The sequence below is a fragment of the Varanus komodoensis genome, unplaced genomic scaffold (assembly GCF_004798865.1).
Source record: "Varanus komodoensis strain SLA01 unplaced genomic scaffold, ASM479886v1 scaffold29_1, whole genome shotgun sequence".
Lineage (NCBI taxonomy): Eukaryota > Metazoa > Chordata > Lepidosauria > Squamata > Varanidae > Varanus > Varanus komodoensis.
Genome location: NW_025335759.1, coordinates 6,146,971 through 6,161,385, shown reverse-complemented (window position 1 = coordinate 6,161,385; position 14,415 = coordinate 6,146,971). Strand labels below are relative to the sequence as shown.

The 14,415-nt window shown below is 50.6% G+C and overlaps 1 protein-coding gene across 3 annotated transcripts in view; it reads left to right on the top strand.

Moving 5' to 3' along the window:
- The window catches only part of E2F2 (E2F transcription factor 2), a 34,326-nt gene that overhangs the window by 1,290 nt on the left and 18,621 nt on the right, over nt 1-14,415 (top strand). The window contains exon 1 of one of the 3 annotated variants that reach the window (XM_044435231.1): nt 7,975-8,010. The exons of the other annotated variants lie outside the window; for them this stretch is intronic. Within the exon in view, the coding sequence (XP_044291166.1) occupies nt 7,984-8,010 (27 nt within the window). The 5' untranslated portion in view covers nt 7,975-7,983. Of the gene's footprint in view, nt 1-7,974; nt 8,011-14,415 lie in introns of those variants that run through there. 3 annotated transcript variants of the gene reach the window in all.

The window sequence follows — 14,415 nt, the reverse complement described above, 5'->3', positions numbered from 1 at the left end:
CTCTCTCTCTCTCTCTCTCTCTCTCTCTCTCTCTCCCCCCCCCTTTGCATTTTTTCCTGCTGCGACTGTGCTTCTTCCTTAATACCTGGCTTCTTTATGGGTTGGCTGTGTGGGGGAGCCCCGGCTGCATCTGGTAGGGCAGGTCCAGAAGGAAGGTGTGTTGGCAGTAAAGGCTCCGCAGCCATGGCTCACCTTTTGAAAACCTGGGCTGGCAGGCAGGGTGGTCGCGTATTGAGGGTTTATGCTGCAATGTGAGGGTGGCGGGCAGGAGAAGGTGCCCTCCCCAGATAGCTCAATGTCTTAAGATGTGAATCTTGTCGGTTTCTCAACTTTCCTGTACTTTACCCCGCAAGAGTGGTATTTGCTTCCCCTTTTTTCTTGTTGCAGAAATCATGACTGTACATCCTAAGAATTGCCAGCTGTAAAATTATTTAAAGGACCTCAGTTCTGTTGGATGTTAAGGAGAAAGATTTCATGTCTCATAGTCCCTTTCCATCTGCATGGCTCCTTGGTGCGTTTCCCCCACATGCCGTCCAAGTTCAGCCTCAAGCTCCCATGAATTCATTTTCACAGGTCTTGTTTGGGGTCAAGTGCTGCTGTCTCCTCCTATCTTCCCAGAGTTCTGTCCTGGGTTGACACAGGCTCTTTGTGATCTGTGAGCCTCGTCCATGAAGCAAGAGCCGGACCACGCTTTATGCCTCTGTTCATGATGCTTATTGAACCAGCATTACTTGTCCATGGGCACTCCAAAAACTCAGGGGTCTTTGTGCTTTGGTGTGATGGAGGAAGGACATTCTCTCCAAGAAATTAACAGGTTTTCGACTGGGTTGGTTTAACAGGTGGGGTTGGTTTGCCCTTGTCTGTCTCTCCAGGATGGCTTTCCAGTCTTCTGGAGCGTGCTTCCTTTGAACCTGGACGACAGGATCAGCAGCACCACTTGGCATGACTGGGCAGCTGTTGAGAGTCCACTGGCAGTTGAGCCAGATTACTTGTCCCTGTCCTTGACTGGCATTTGCACGTGGCAGACAGGAAGCTGGTGTTTTGACATTCCCACAATACCCCAGTGGAATGGCACACGGGGCATTGTGAGAGCCTCTGAAGGGCAGGCAGCTTGCAGGGCCTGCCACAATTGACCCGGTCGGGTCTCCCCTGACCTGTCCAACCCAGCATTCTGTTCCTGCAGTGACTGAGCAGATGTCGCCCCCCGGGAAGCCCGCAAGCAGGGCCCAGTGGCCACACTTCTCATTTGTGCCCTGTTCTTTATGAGCACAGACAGCTTCCTCATACTGAGCAAGAACCTTGGTCCACGTAGTTCAGTATTACAGTCACTGGCTGGCAATGACTCTCCAGTTTTTTGGGTAGGATCAGGTAGGTTCCTGCCCTACCTGAAGAGGCCAATGATCGAACCATGGACCTTCATGAAACGGTGGTGCTTCACCGCAGTGGCGTGGCCCGCCATCATGTCTAGTACCCGCTGGTACGGCACATTCTTGAGCTGCCAAGGTAAACCTTTTGACTGATTTCCACCATTGCCTGGAAAGCTTTCTTTAGACTGGTGGTTGGGAACCTCTGAGCTCCTGTATGCTGGACTTTAGCTCCCCCATTGCTGACCATTGGCCGTGCTGTGTGGACTGATGGTTGTTGGAGTCCATTTCCCCACCTCTGCTTTAGAGTCACTGCAGAGTATGAGTTCTCTTTCAAACTGGAAAAGACCCTCCTAAAGCAGTGACAGATGGGCCCCCCTTCTGGAGACAGGTGATTGTGCCTTGACTCTGCCTGGGGGTGGGGGTGATTGAATGGGCCAGTTGCACCTGACATAGAAAGGGATGAATATTAATGCAAGCTTAGGCTTGCTGGATTGGGGTGATCTCCAAAGCTGTTGGTTAGGTGGATGGATGGTGAACCTCTTCACAGGTGGTACTTTGGATTTTCAGGTACCTTTAAATCTCAGGCCAAGGGGGCAAATCTGGCCTGCTTAGGTTCTCAATCTACTCTTCTAGGGTTTTCTAGAAGAGTAGATTTCTAACCCTTCCCCCATCCTTCCTAACTCAGTATAAGACATTCCTTGATCCTGAACTGCAAAACCTAGCTTATGTCCAAACTAGGCAAGGTGTGATTTGGTTATCCCCAGTTCCAGGCCAGAACTGGAATCTATACAGACCACAGATCCTGCATCTGGGTTCGAGCCTCCCTCATCACCTGTATTATGCTGTCTGAACTCAGCCATTGTAGTTCATGCTTGCTTAACTGTGTGCAGGGAAAATACTTTCTGTGAGTGCAGGACAAGATATTGTTCTCTACCTGATAGGAGGTGGTACAGTCCTCGCATCCTGCAGAATGCTTAGAATGGCTCTTGGTTGCTGTGCATTTTCCTACTATTTAAATAGCAGTGTTTGAGAGCTATTGCAATAAGGCTGCTGCGAGGGTGGGGCCCATGCCTTGCACAGAGGAAGTGATCCCTGGGAACTCCAGCTGGAATGGAGAAAACCCCTGCAAGAAGGCATGGTGAGTTTCTGCCAGCCAGTGCAGACAATATTGAGCCTGATGGACCAACTTGCAGTGTTCACAGAACTTGCTCGGAAAACATGATTGCGTAGCAGATCCTACAAAAGTTGGTGTAGCGGTTCAGAGATGGAGCGATAAATCAGGACGTCCCCAGTTTGAGTATGACCTCTGCTGCGAAGTCACTGGGCGAACACCGGAGGAGACCTACTGGACGAGGTCAAAGGCCTGTCCAGCTTTTTGCTTCTCATAGTGGCCAACTAGGTGGGGTGCCTGCAAGGAGCACGGAGATGCATAGAGTTGGAAGGGGCCTCTTGGGCCACCCTGTCCATCCCCCTGCTCAGCGCATGAGCCCAACTCAAAGTCCTGTGTCTGGGTGTCTATGTTGATGGGGAACCCGAGCAGGAAGGTGCTGTCGCGCTTGACACCGTGAGTTTCTGTGGTTCACTGGCTGGCTTCTGTGTGAGCAGAACCCTGGACTAGATGGAGCATTGGCCCGATCCAGCACAGCCCTCCTTCGGTTCTTATCTGTGTTATATGGCTGTCCAGTCTCTGCCCGAATACCTCCAGTGATGGAATGCCCACCACCACCTCAGGCAGTTGGTTTTATTATCTGACTGCTCTGACCATCAGAAAGATTTTCCTGATCTTTCACCAAAATCTGCCTTCTTGCAAGTTAAGCCTGTTAGTTCATGTCCTGCAGCCTTGGATGCTAGAGAACTGGTTGCAGCCCTCTTTTTCATATCCTGCCTCATGCAGATGTGAGGGCATTAGCCTCTTTTGCCCATGCTCCTCGGCAGCTCAGATGTACTCCTTTGATCCTGGAGGCAAGGTAGAACCATCAGGAATAGCAGCCATCTCCATGGTTTTGTCCGACCACCTGTTGAAATCATGCAGACTGGTGTTCTCTCGACATCTTGTAGTGAACGCCATCGTCTTCGCCACGCTGCATGTCCTCGGTGGCCTGCATCTCCTGCCATCCAGCTTCAGGGGATGATGGCCTCAGATGCTAATACAATGAGAAAGGGAGAAAACAACTCCATCTCTTCCTATAATACTGCTATAATGTTGATTAACCTTGTGGGCCTATTTTAATGCATTTGTGGAGGAGATGGCTACTGACGGCTCCTTGTCTGTGGCACCTTGAGTATCAGAGGCAGTATGCCATGTACACCAGTTGCTGGGGAACATGGACAGGGAGGTACTGCTGCAGTCATATCCTGCTGGTAGGTTTTCTATGGGCAACTGTACGAATGGAATTCTAGACTAGAAGGAGCTTTGGTGTGATCCATCAGGGGCTCGTCTTACGTTCTCAATGAAAGTGAAGGATTTTGAATGCACCTGCAAGTCCTAACCAGCTACTTAGGAGTGCTAAGTATAATTATCTGCCTGATAGGCATGCAGGATTGATGAGCAGCGGGTATCATGTGGTGTCAAGCTCTGCTCCCCGTGTGATGGGGGATTAAGGCAGCCTTGTAGAAATGTACACAGTTCTCATTTAATCCTTGAGGTCTTAGCTACAGCATGACCTGTGTTATCAGGCAGAGCTAAAACGCTCTGGCAACCTTCCCTAACCTCGTGCTGTATTGATGTTCTCACCTCTGTCAGCATCCAGAACTTCTGCCAGAATTTGTAGTCTCAAACATCTGGGCAGTAGGGTACCAGGGTGGGGAAGGCTGGTCCCAGGCTTACTCCTGGGGAATAGAAAAATGCTAGAAAAACCATGTTCTTCCTTCTGGCACGACTTCCTTGGCTAGGAAGACTCTGTGATAGCTGAGGGCAGGGTATTCCTGCTTCTGCCAACCATGCAATCCTCTGCATGCTTCCTCAAAAGTAAGTCCCAGGCAAACATCCTGGGAATTCTGGATGTTTTGGACTGCAGTTCCCACAATCTCTGTCCTTTGCCCATACTGGCTGAGGGCGATGGGAGTTGTAGCCTAAAGCATCTGCAGTAGAGCAGAGTCTAGGTCTAGGTTTGCCATACGCATCCCCTGAGATAGATCCTGCTCTTTTGAAACATGTACTGTCTTGAAATTTCCCCTTGCATGAGAAAATATTTGTCTTTCAGGCAATGTGTGTTTTTGGTATCTCAGCCTTGAAAATAGCTAAGCAAAACCCACCTGCCTCTCCACTTTCTAGGAATCTGCTTTGTGCAAGCTTGTTGAACAATTTGTGTTCTTTTTCAGGGCCTTCCCCAGTGTAGTGTCTCCCAGATGTTTTGGATTACAACTTCGAGCTGTCTGGGTCTGGTCTATCCTGACGGGCAGTGGCTTTCCAGGGTCTTGACTAGAAGCCTTCCCCATCACTGCTCCCTAATCCCTTTAATCAGAGGTGGACGCAGTCGAACCTGTCCATGCAAAGTAGGACATACAGCTAAGGGCTCTTTCCCCCAACTCGTCCACTGAGAGCAGGCATCTTGCCCCTGCCCCAGACCTCGGTCACAGACAAGTGGAATGCCCTTATGTTGCCATGTCCCAAAGCCAGAAGGAGCTTTGGAGAGCCTGGAAGGGCACACTCTCTCAAACCAAAAAAGCCAGAAGCTCAGCGACGTTGGCCTTGGGCCACACTGTCTCTGCAGTAGACTTGATGGTGTCTCTGCTTCCTATGTTCTTATGACCTTCCCGCATTCCGCTGCCTCCAGTTTACTTCTGCACATTGATATCCTAGAAGAGCCCCGTGTGAAATCACGGAGTGAGTCCGGACAGTACTTTAGAGGGACTGATGGGCTCCCTCAGTGGAAGGCAGAGGCCAGTGGCGTCACTCCAAAAAGCCTTTCCTGGTGCGGCTGTGTTCTGCTGTTTTGCAACTGGCCAATGCACCCCACGGGCAGAGAAGCCCTCGCCCCCACCCTGCCCCGAGTCCTGGGATCTGTTCCAGGTTCTGCTGTACCCTCTCTCCTCCCGAGGGTTGGACTGAATCTCAGATTTCTGTATCTTCTTTAGTGTGCATTTGACGCCTCCTGACAGGTGTGGACTTTGGTACGAACACCCTTTTACGGGTGCATGTGATGCTCACTTCCCCCTTGCACACTTTCCCTTTCTAGTTCCTGGAATTTTCTCTCTGGCTGAGCTGCTGGGCCCTTTTGCCAACAGGTTCCCTGCCAGTTTCTCTACACAGCCTCTCGCTTATGCCTAGCGACTTCACCTGCTTTCTTTTCCTTGTGTGCATCTGTGTTTAAATCGCATTCCTGTCTTTCCTGCGCAAGCTCTAGCGGCCGAAGGGCACCCCCCAAACCAGGGGTGGGCAACATGTGGCCGGTGGGTGGCATTCAGCCTTTGTTGCTCTCTTGTGTGCTCCCCGCCAAAATTCTCAGCAGCAAAGACTTGCCGGTTTGCTGCTGCAGCAGATTCTCATGTGCAAGCCAGCCAGCCAGCCAGCCTTGGGCAACTGAGGCTTTCGGTGGGTTGCTGTCTGCTCTTTTTTGAAGTGGCCTGTAGAGTAACTGGGCAATCCGAACAGCCGAGAGTGACCCCACGTCCTCAAATTTGTCCACCCCAATCTACACCCTTCCCTTTTTAGTGCTCAGAGGCACCATTAGAGTGTGCAGAAGGCTCTTTTTTTTAATTGTGGGGATGTCGCTCCAGCATCCATGTCTCCAGGGTTATCTGCACAGACCAGAAGGGCTGGCTGAGTTGGCCTTCTGGCTTGTTTTGCATTTTGAGGCACAGGCCTTTCTGCAAACTCACGCCTTGCATTGCTCCATAGTGGTTTGCCTTGGCCTGTTGCTGGCCCAGCACAAGGACACACACCTGAGGTTCCGCTCCCCTGAATTAACCTCTCATTTCCAGTGGGAATGCTGCCATCTGGACACTGCTTAGAACAGGGTAAGCATTCTAGTCCCCTCCAGATGTTTTAGACAACAACTCCCATAATCCTGACCAGTGGCCCTGCTGGCTTGGGCTAAGTCCCCTCCCCCATCTGCACTCCCATCTGAAGGGAAACAGAGTGCAGGAGAATCTCCTGGTTATCTCTGATCACAGATCAGAGATAACAAGGGCTTTCTGCTATCGCTGCTCTGACTGGCAGTGATTCCTGGCAGCCTTTAGGAGGGCTTCTTCCTAGACCTTGGGCTGCAAGCCCTATCAGCCCTAGCCAGAATAGGATGATGGGGTATTATGTGGAAGCCATAACTTGGCAACAGGGGTTGTGTTTCCATGCCGATGGCCCATCTCCAGTTGAATAATAATAATAACCATTATTACATTGCATTTATATCCCACCTTCCTCTTGCAAGGAAGTGGCTTACAAGGCTCTCCTCCATTTTCTTCTTTCAACAACACCCCTGTGAGGTAGGCTGAGAGGCAGTGACTGGCCCAGAGTCACCCAGTGGGTTTCATGGGTGAGACATAATGGTCAAGAAGCAGGTAGATTCCAATGTAAGTTCCGTCTTTGCATTTCTTTCTCTCTCTCTTCTGCCTGACTAGGGAGAGGGATGACATTTTGAAACAAAAACGGGAGGGATGGTGGAGAGGGAAGCTTAAACGCTTCCAAAGCACCATCCACACTTGCAGGAGAGTAGAGGAGACAATGAAAAGAAAGTTGTGTTTGGCTCTAATCACCGCCTTTCTTCCTATATAGGTGTGTCATTATAAAGTCCATATTGATACTTTCCTTTTGCTTTGCTTTGCTTGCTTGCTTATGGCACACTGGTTTTCTCTGGACTTCTCAGAGTAGGACTGCAAATCTTCTCCTTAACCTGGGGTGGGCAGATTTTGATGTGGTATCTGCTTTATTTTATACTAATATTTAATCCTGTAGCATACTGGTATACTGCAATATAATTTAATTTTTGACAAAAGCTGGTGTTTCATACTGAAACATTTCATATTTTTAAATCTGCTCACATGTGTTTTATAATTTTAAGCAAATTTTAATTAAAAATTTAAAAAAATCAATGAAATTAAAACTTTTAGTTAAAACGTTTTAAATACAATCTTTGAAAAATGGATGTACTATTTGAAGTCCTGTGGCTGCTTTTAAAATCCTGCAATCCATCAACTGGAGTCTGGTTCAGCAAGTCCAGGAATTACTTTGAGGACCAGAACGGAGCAGAGTTCACAATCATCCATGCCAAACGCTGCTCATAGCAACCCCGAGTTTTATTCCTTCTAGTAGTAAACTTTTTGCATGTGTGGCGTGGAGGTGTAATTTTGGTGCTCAAGCAACAGAGATGCTTGCTAATTTATTTAATTGTACCGTTGCTCAAGCCTTCCCCAACCTTGTGCCTTCCAGACACGTTTGGACTGCAACACCCAGAATTCCTATTCAATGGCCCTGCTGGATGGGAATTCTGGGAGTTGCGGTCCAAATGGCTCTGAAGGCCGGCAGGTTGGGGAAGGCTGCTGTCTTCCCCCCACCTGCCCCTCCTGTAAATAAATTACTTCCTTTTATTTTGCCAGACCACTTCAGGCTGCCCCATGTGACACCCTGAAGACACCATGCCCCGAGCACAGATCTGAGGCACTGCTCCACCTGCCCCCGATGCCTTGGAAGTCAAGTTTGCATCAGGTGGAAGCCCCCCGTTTAGTCATGCACACCTACACCTTAGACAGCCCTCTGGGGCCTTCAGTGCCGAGGTGCCCAGCTTGCTTTTCTGTCAGAGCTCTCTTGCCTGGTTGCTTGGGGTGGCCCTCCCTCACGCCATGTTGTCAGGCAGGTTGCTAACACGCCACACGCCTGTCCTTGAACACGCAAGTTCAGGCTCTGCTCCTTTTGGCTTGTCTTACTAGCCAGGCAGTTTCTGCAGTGCCACAGGTCCTTTTGCTGCTGAGTCCCTTTCCCTTTCCCATGTCCAAGGACACAGATGCCTCTCCTTGAGCCAAAAGAGTTGAGAAGGATACAGAGGCGGCTTTTCTAAAAGCGTGAACCCAAGCAGGACAAGTCCTGGTCCTGACCTGATGCTTTACGCATGGGAGGGTTTGCAGAGGAGCTGCTTTCCCCGACTCACTGGGAATGTGGGGAATGGGCTGTGACCACTAGTCATGTGGCCAGTGAGCTTGTGGAGGTTTGCTGTGGCTCTGGGGAAAACCTCAAGCTGCAGCTTCTGGAGGTTTTAAGGGGCCATGGGTCTGACCGTGCGCAGGGCTGCCCTTGCCAACAGTGGGAACCCCAGTGACTCTACTTCTCTGCCTCTTGAGATCTGAGCAAGTGTTGTGCTTGCCCCTATTACAAGGACAGCTGTGCAGTCATAAGGGATTGAGGTTTGCATTTAAAAATAATATGACCCAGCAAGAAGAATGGAGTTCCTTAGGAAGTTGTGTCTTGTGTCTGAAACCACATTGTCCACTTTACGGGGTGGGGGGAACCCAAAACTCAAGCACACAGCCTTGGAGTCTATTGGTCTGAGGAAATGTGGTTTGACCCACCTGCTGTTTGCTTGCAAAGCTTTTCCTGATTTTAATATTGTTTCTTCCTGGACGTGTTACCGAAGGAAATGGAGTTCTTAAAAGATGAAATCAACAAAAATGGAAGTTCTATTGAGGCAGTTATCTGGTGGTAGGGTGGGGTAGGAAAGGAAATCCTAAAACCCATGAAGGAGAAAAACGGAACACCTGTGGTATTGACTCTGCTTTGCCCTTTCTCTTCCACTGGCTGGCTGTCTTCTCACTTACCTGTCCTTTCCTTGTGACTCGTGGTAAGGATTGGGGCCCAGAGCGAGAGACGGTGGGCCATTGGAAGAGGGAAGAGCGGGGCCCATTGACGGCATCTTGCCCGAAGGTGCCACCTCCTTCCATGTCCTCACTTGCACAAGGGAAACTGTGGGGGGGGGGTGCGGGACTTCAGCCTTTCTGTATTGCAGTTGCTGCATGACGACAGGACAGTGTGGGGCGTGAGATGACCTGAAGGGACCCCACGAGAGCTGCTTCTATTTTAATCTCTGGGTCTTCAGTTGAAACAAACAACGTTATGCTTCTTTGATCCTCCCAAAATACGTTCCAGTCTGGGTTTCAGCTTTAAAAAGTGCTCCGTGGCAAGAAGGAAGTCAGTTAGGCGAGCAGCTGCAGCGCTGCAGAAATGTGTGTTTTGGTGCACGTGAAGGGCCCTGGCAGAAAGGCGGTGGCTTGGAGAGGACCCCAGTGCGTGTCATGCTGAAGTTCCCAGATTGCTCCCTGCCCTCTCCGGGGCTGTCGAAACCTTGGCGGGCCAGATGGAGGGCCTGACTCCTTGCAAGGGAGCTTCCTAGTGTGGATCCTGGCACAAGGCAGAAACTTGGCACACACCAAGGTGTTGGCTTCTGGGCGCCAAAAAGATCCCTGTGTGTGCGTCATGTTGTTTCTCAACAGGAGATTAGTGCAGGGTGCTAGAGAAGCCTCCTCCCAACCTGGTATCCTCACGGGTGTGTTAGACTACAACTTGCATCACCCCCAGCAGCCTGGAAGGTGAGAGTGTAGCACATCTGGAGGGCACTTGGTTGCAGGAAGGTTGGCGTGAGTTAGTGCAGCATCCCTGGATATGGTTTGCAGGGAACTGTTTGTTGTGCCCTAAATGAGAGCAAAATACAATTACAAGTTTCAGGAACAACAAAACTGGCTTGTGTTCGCCTGAAAAAGAATAGCAAATTTATTCTGGCAGAAGCTTCGGTGGATACTGTCAGCTTTATCGGATGTGTGAAGCATTGGCGTCAGATTTGCAAGAACAATATACGTGGCGGAGGAGTGAGCCGCTGGGAAGAGATGTAAATTGTGTTGTCAGAAGGAGCTGAAGGCAAATAAGTACAGGGGGTGACGATTTCCTTAACACTTGCCATTTCTTCCTTCAGAACTTGGCCAAAGGCCGAATGTGCGTGTTCTTGTGTCTTTTTCGCTCTTCCCATCCTGTGGCCTGTGTGGCCCCAGGGTTTAGGCTTATGTGTGCTGGACTCAGGCTGGCATCAAGGGTAGGTAAGATTGGGCACTTGCGAGGGCCCACGCTGCCCAGGACAGAAGCCCCTGGAGTTGTTCCTCCTCTTCACTCCTGCAGCCTGCTTGCTTGCTCAGCTCTCGCTGTGGTCCAGCAGTGGTCCTGGTGAGATGCAGAAACAGGCAATGCCCATTGGCTCCCTGTCAAGTGAGGTAGATGCTGAGGAGCAGGTACAGCTGGCGACAGTAGTGGGGAGAAGGGAGGGTTGCCCCAGGCACCCGCGGAAACCTGGGCTGGCACCGGCCAGGCTGCTGAGAGACAGGGGAGCCCGAACTGGTTGAGCAACAGGACATGGCCCCGTTTCATTTGCTGGACATGGTCGTGGAGTTGGGGTGATGCTTGACATGGGATTTAGAAGAACTGGGGCTCTGCATGGCTCGCTGCTTTGTATCTCTCCTCAAAGTCTTTGGCGCAGCATCCTCCGGCTAGAGCGACCTTGCGAGGAAGCCTGCAAAGGAACCAGCCAGCAAACGTTTCTGCTAGCCTACCGTGGGGCTGGCGAGATGGGGCTGATTGCGCTGTCCCTGTTGCTGCAGCCCACCGCTTTTCTGGGCCGGAGGGAGGCAGGGCTGGAGGGCTCCGTCCCCCCGTGCCTGCCCCCTCGTGCCCCTGCGCACAAACCCTGCTCATCCGTGGCACTTCAACGCCAGGCTTCCTTTGGTGACTCTGTAGATGGCAGGCAGCAGTAACTTTTTTATTTTTATCTCCTGCCCCCACCCCCCACACTGCCCTTTGGTTCTGTCCCTCCTCCAGGATGATTCAGAGAACTTGGCAGTGCAGAGTCCGTACAGGAAACAGTTTGGTTAACATTCAAGTGCAAGTCACTTCACTTGAGTTGCAGAAAGAGCTGGCGGCAGGATGGGTGTGGTGTGGAAGGGGCACGCTCACCCTGATGTGCGCTCGCGTGCGCGCTCTCTCAGTGCTGGCAGTTCCCTCTGTTTCCCATAGACCTGAGCACTGCAACTAGGAGTTCCCATCCCATCCCATCCCATCCCAGGGGATGGACTTGCTGGCAGAACTCTGCAAAATGGCTCAGAGAAAGCGTAGGGCTGGAACAATGGTTTTAAGGGAGAGTTTTTAATTGCACGAATAGATGAGAGCTCCCAGTGCCAGGGATGGGGTGCTGAATACAAAGTCTGCTTTCCAAGACATCAAAGTCTAGTGCTTCAGCACTAATTCAGGAAAAAGTCTTGTTTCGTCTTGCTGCTTACTCACTGTGGCCTTCATAGTCTGCCTCCTTCCCCTTCTGTCCAAAACTCTCCTACCCTGCCCCATTTATGGGTATGTGCTTTAATAATCGAAAGCCACATGAAAGAATTTCTCCTGTGCTTTTATCTCAGAACCTACTCTGTACCAGTTGGATTTATTTATGTTGCTACATTTTCTATCCTGCTTTTCTCCTCCCAGGAGGCATACAGAGTGATGCTCCTCTGTATTTCATCTTCACAGCAACAATCTTGTGAGGTAGGTTCTGCTGAGTGCTGGAGATTGGCCCAAAGTCACTCTGCAAAGCAGAGCTGGGCTTGAACCCAGCTCTCCTCAGTTCCACTCCAACAGCGTATCTGCTGCACAACCCTGGCTCTGGGTTTGCATTAACTTCTCACTGCTGAAATCCTAAATCTGCGCAGAGCCTGTTGTTGTTAGTTGTGAAGTCGTGTCCGACCCATCGCGGCCCCATGGACAACATTCCTCCAGGCCTTCCTGTCCTCCACCATCCCCCGGAGCCCACCCAAGCTCACACCAACTGCTCCAGTGACTCCATCCAGCCACCTCATCCTCTGCCGTCCCCTTCTCCTTTTGCCATCCATTGTTCCCAGCATTAGACTCTTCTCCAGGGAGTCCTTCCTTCTCATTAGGTGGGCCAAGTATTTGAGTTTCATCTTCAGCATCTGGCCTTCGAAAGAGCAGTCAGGGCTGATCTCCTCTAGGACTGACCGGTTTGATCGCCTGGCGGTCCAAGGGACTCGCAGGAGTCTCCGCCAGCACCACAGTTCAAAACTCCATGGACGGTACCAACAGGCATAGAGCCTACAAGTGCCAAATTCCAAAGAGTTGTTGCTATTCCTGTTGCAACATAAAACTACAGTGCACCTACTGCAGCCAGTGCAGTGTGCAAGGGGAGGAAACTGGGGCCCTTCCAGGTATCTTAGTCTACAGCTCCTATCAGCCCCAGCCAGCATAGCTGATGATGTGGAAGCAGGGACAGTGCTGCAGAGGTGGGGCAGATCCTGCCTTCCACTGGTTTGCAATATGTGGGTTGTGCTGCGGGACCTGCCTTTCTCTCTGCCTGTGCAAGGACTGTTCCTCTGAAAGGAGGAGGGGAAGCGGCGGTGGAGCAGGATAGGTTCAAGGGTGAGGAGAAGGTCCCTAAGGAGGTGCAGATGTCCCCCTTTGCTGTGGCATCTTGTCCGTCACTGGCCTTGATACTGCCTTGAGCAGGGTGGTAGGACCAGGGGCAGCTGCCGAGTCCTTAAGGGCATGTGGCTGACGTGGGTTTTCTAGTGGTTTTCCTCTAAAATTCCTGCCATGTTTGCAAAGAATTTCAGCCATGGAGAGAGGCTTTTCTTTGATCCTACTAGCCACTGCATTTAGGGCTAATTGTGTTCAAAGGTATATGTGTTGTGCATAGCACATTCCATAGTCTTAAAGCACAGATCAAGAAGCAAAGTGATCTTGGCCCAGGTCCAGGAGGTGCTCCACACGGCGATGCTGCTGGGTTTGTGCGCAATCCCAGGTATGAAGCTTATCTTAACAGGGAGTGCAACCCTTTAAGAACAAGACGAATACAGTTATCCTAAGTGGAGCTGTCAGCAGTACCTCTGGCTCCTCTGGATTGAGTTTCAGTCTGTTGGCTCTCATCTGGTCCATTTCTGATGCACTTAGGCAGCTTCACCTGCATCAAATGGAACACGTGTAATAGTGGGAGAAAAGGGTGTCCCTTTGATGCTAAGGACACCACTCCAAATCCCCAAGTACTTCCCTGGATAACTTTCATTAGCCATTGAAGAGCATGGCGGATAGCCAAGACTGAACCCAAAGGAGCTTCAGCTATTGCAAGGTATAGAAATCCAATCATAATAACTAATAATAATGCCATAGGGCAAATAGTCCCTCAGCACCACATTCTGGAATCAATCTTCCAGGTAGAAACAGTTCTCAGAACACCCCACTGCCAGTTCGAGGGAGCCTGTCCAGAAAGGAACCATGGTTGATGGTATGAACTCTCCAGAAGTCCAGGTGAATTTGCAGTGCCACCGTTCCCAGGTCCCTCTTTCTCCATAGCTTATCCACCAGCACAGCGAAGGCAGCTTGGGACCTAAACCAGACCAGTACGGATCCAGATATTACTTGCGTCCAAGGATGACTTCACTTGGTCAAGTGGATGGTTGTCCTCCAAGAGGGAACATTTGCAGCTGTCCAGTCATTGTTCTAGTCCTTGAAATCCAAGGAATCTTCTCTCTCTGTCTCTTTGCAGGATTGTCCCAAAACCTACCTCCTTCAGAGATCTTCCCATACTTTCCTCACAAGGCACTTAATTGTCTCCTGGACACTGCTGATCAGTCCTCTTTTGCTGGTCATTGTAGGTCAAGAGATGTGTGAATGGCCTTCCCTGCCATTTTTCAAGGGTGATAGAAGATTTTGTGTGGGATTGGACCATCTCCAAAGTGTTGAGGGATGGTTCCTTCTCTTTCATTGTGGAGTTCCTCCTGTGCCTGTGTGAATGGAAGAGGGTGTGTACCATAAAGGCTGCGGTATTCTGATAATGGAGCAGAAATGTTCCCACGCCCTGCGGAGGGTGTGGATGTGTTTTGGGGCAAGGAGAGGATTGAGTTAAGGGCAGGACACGTCTGCCCAGGCAAGGCTGGAGCATGGCAATAAGACTCTGCTCCAGTTCAGTCTCCAGAATGTTCTCTATCTCTCTATAGTCGCCTCAGGGCTGCAGTTGGGCATCGCTAAAAATATTGCTGCTGTGAACGAAGGGCACATACCTCATTTTGTCGCCCATGTGTGGGT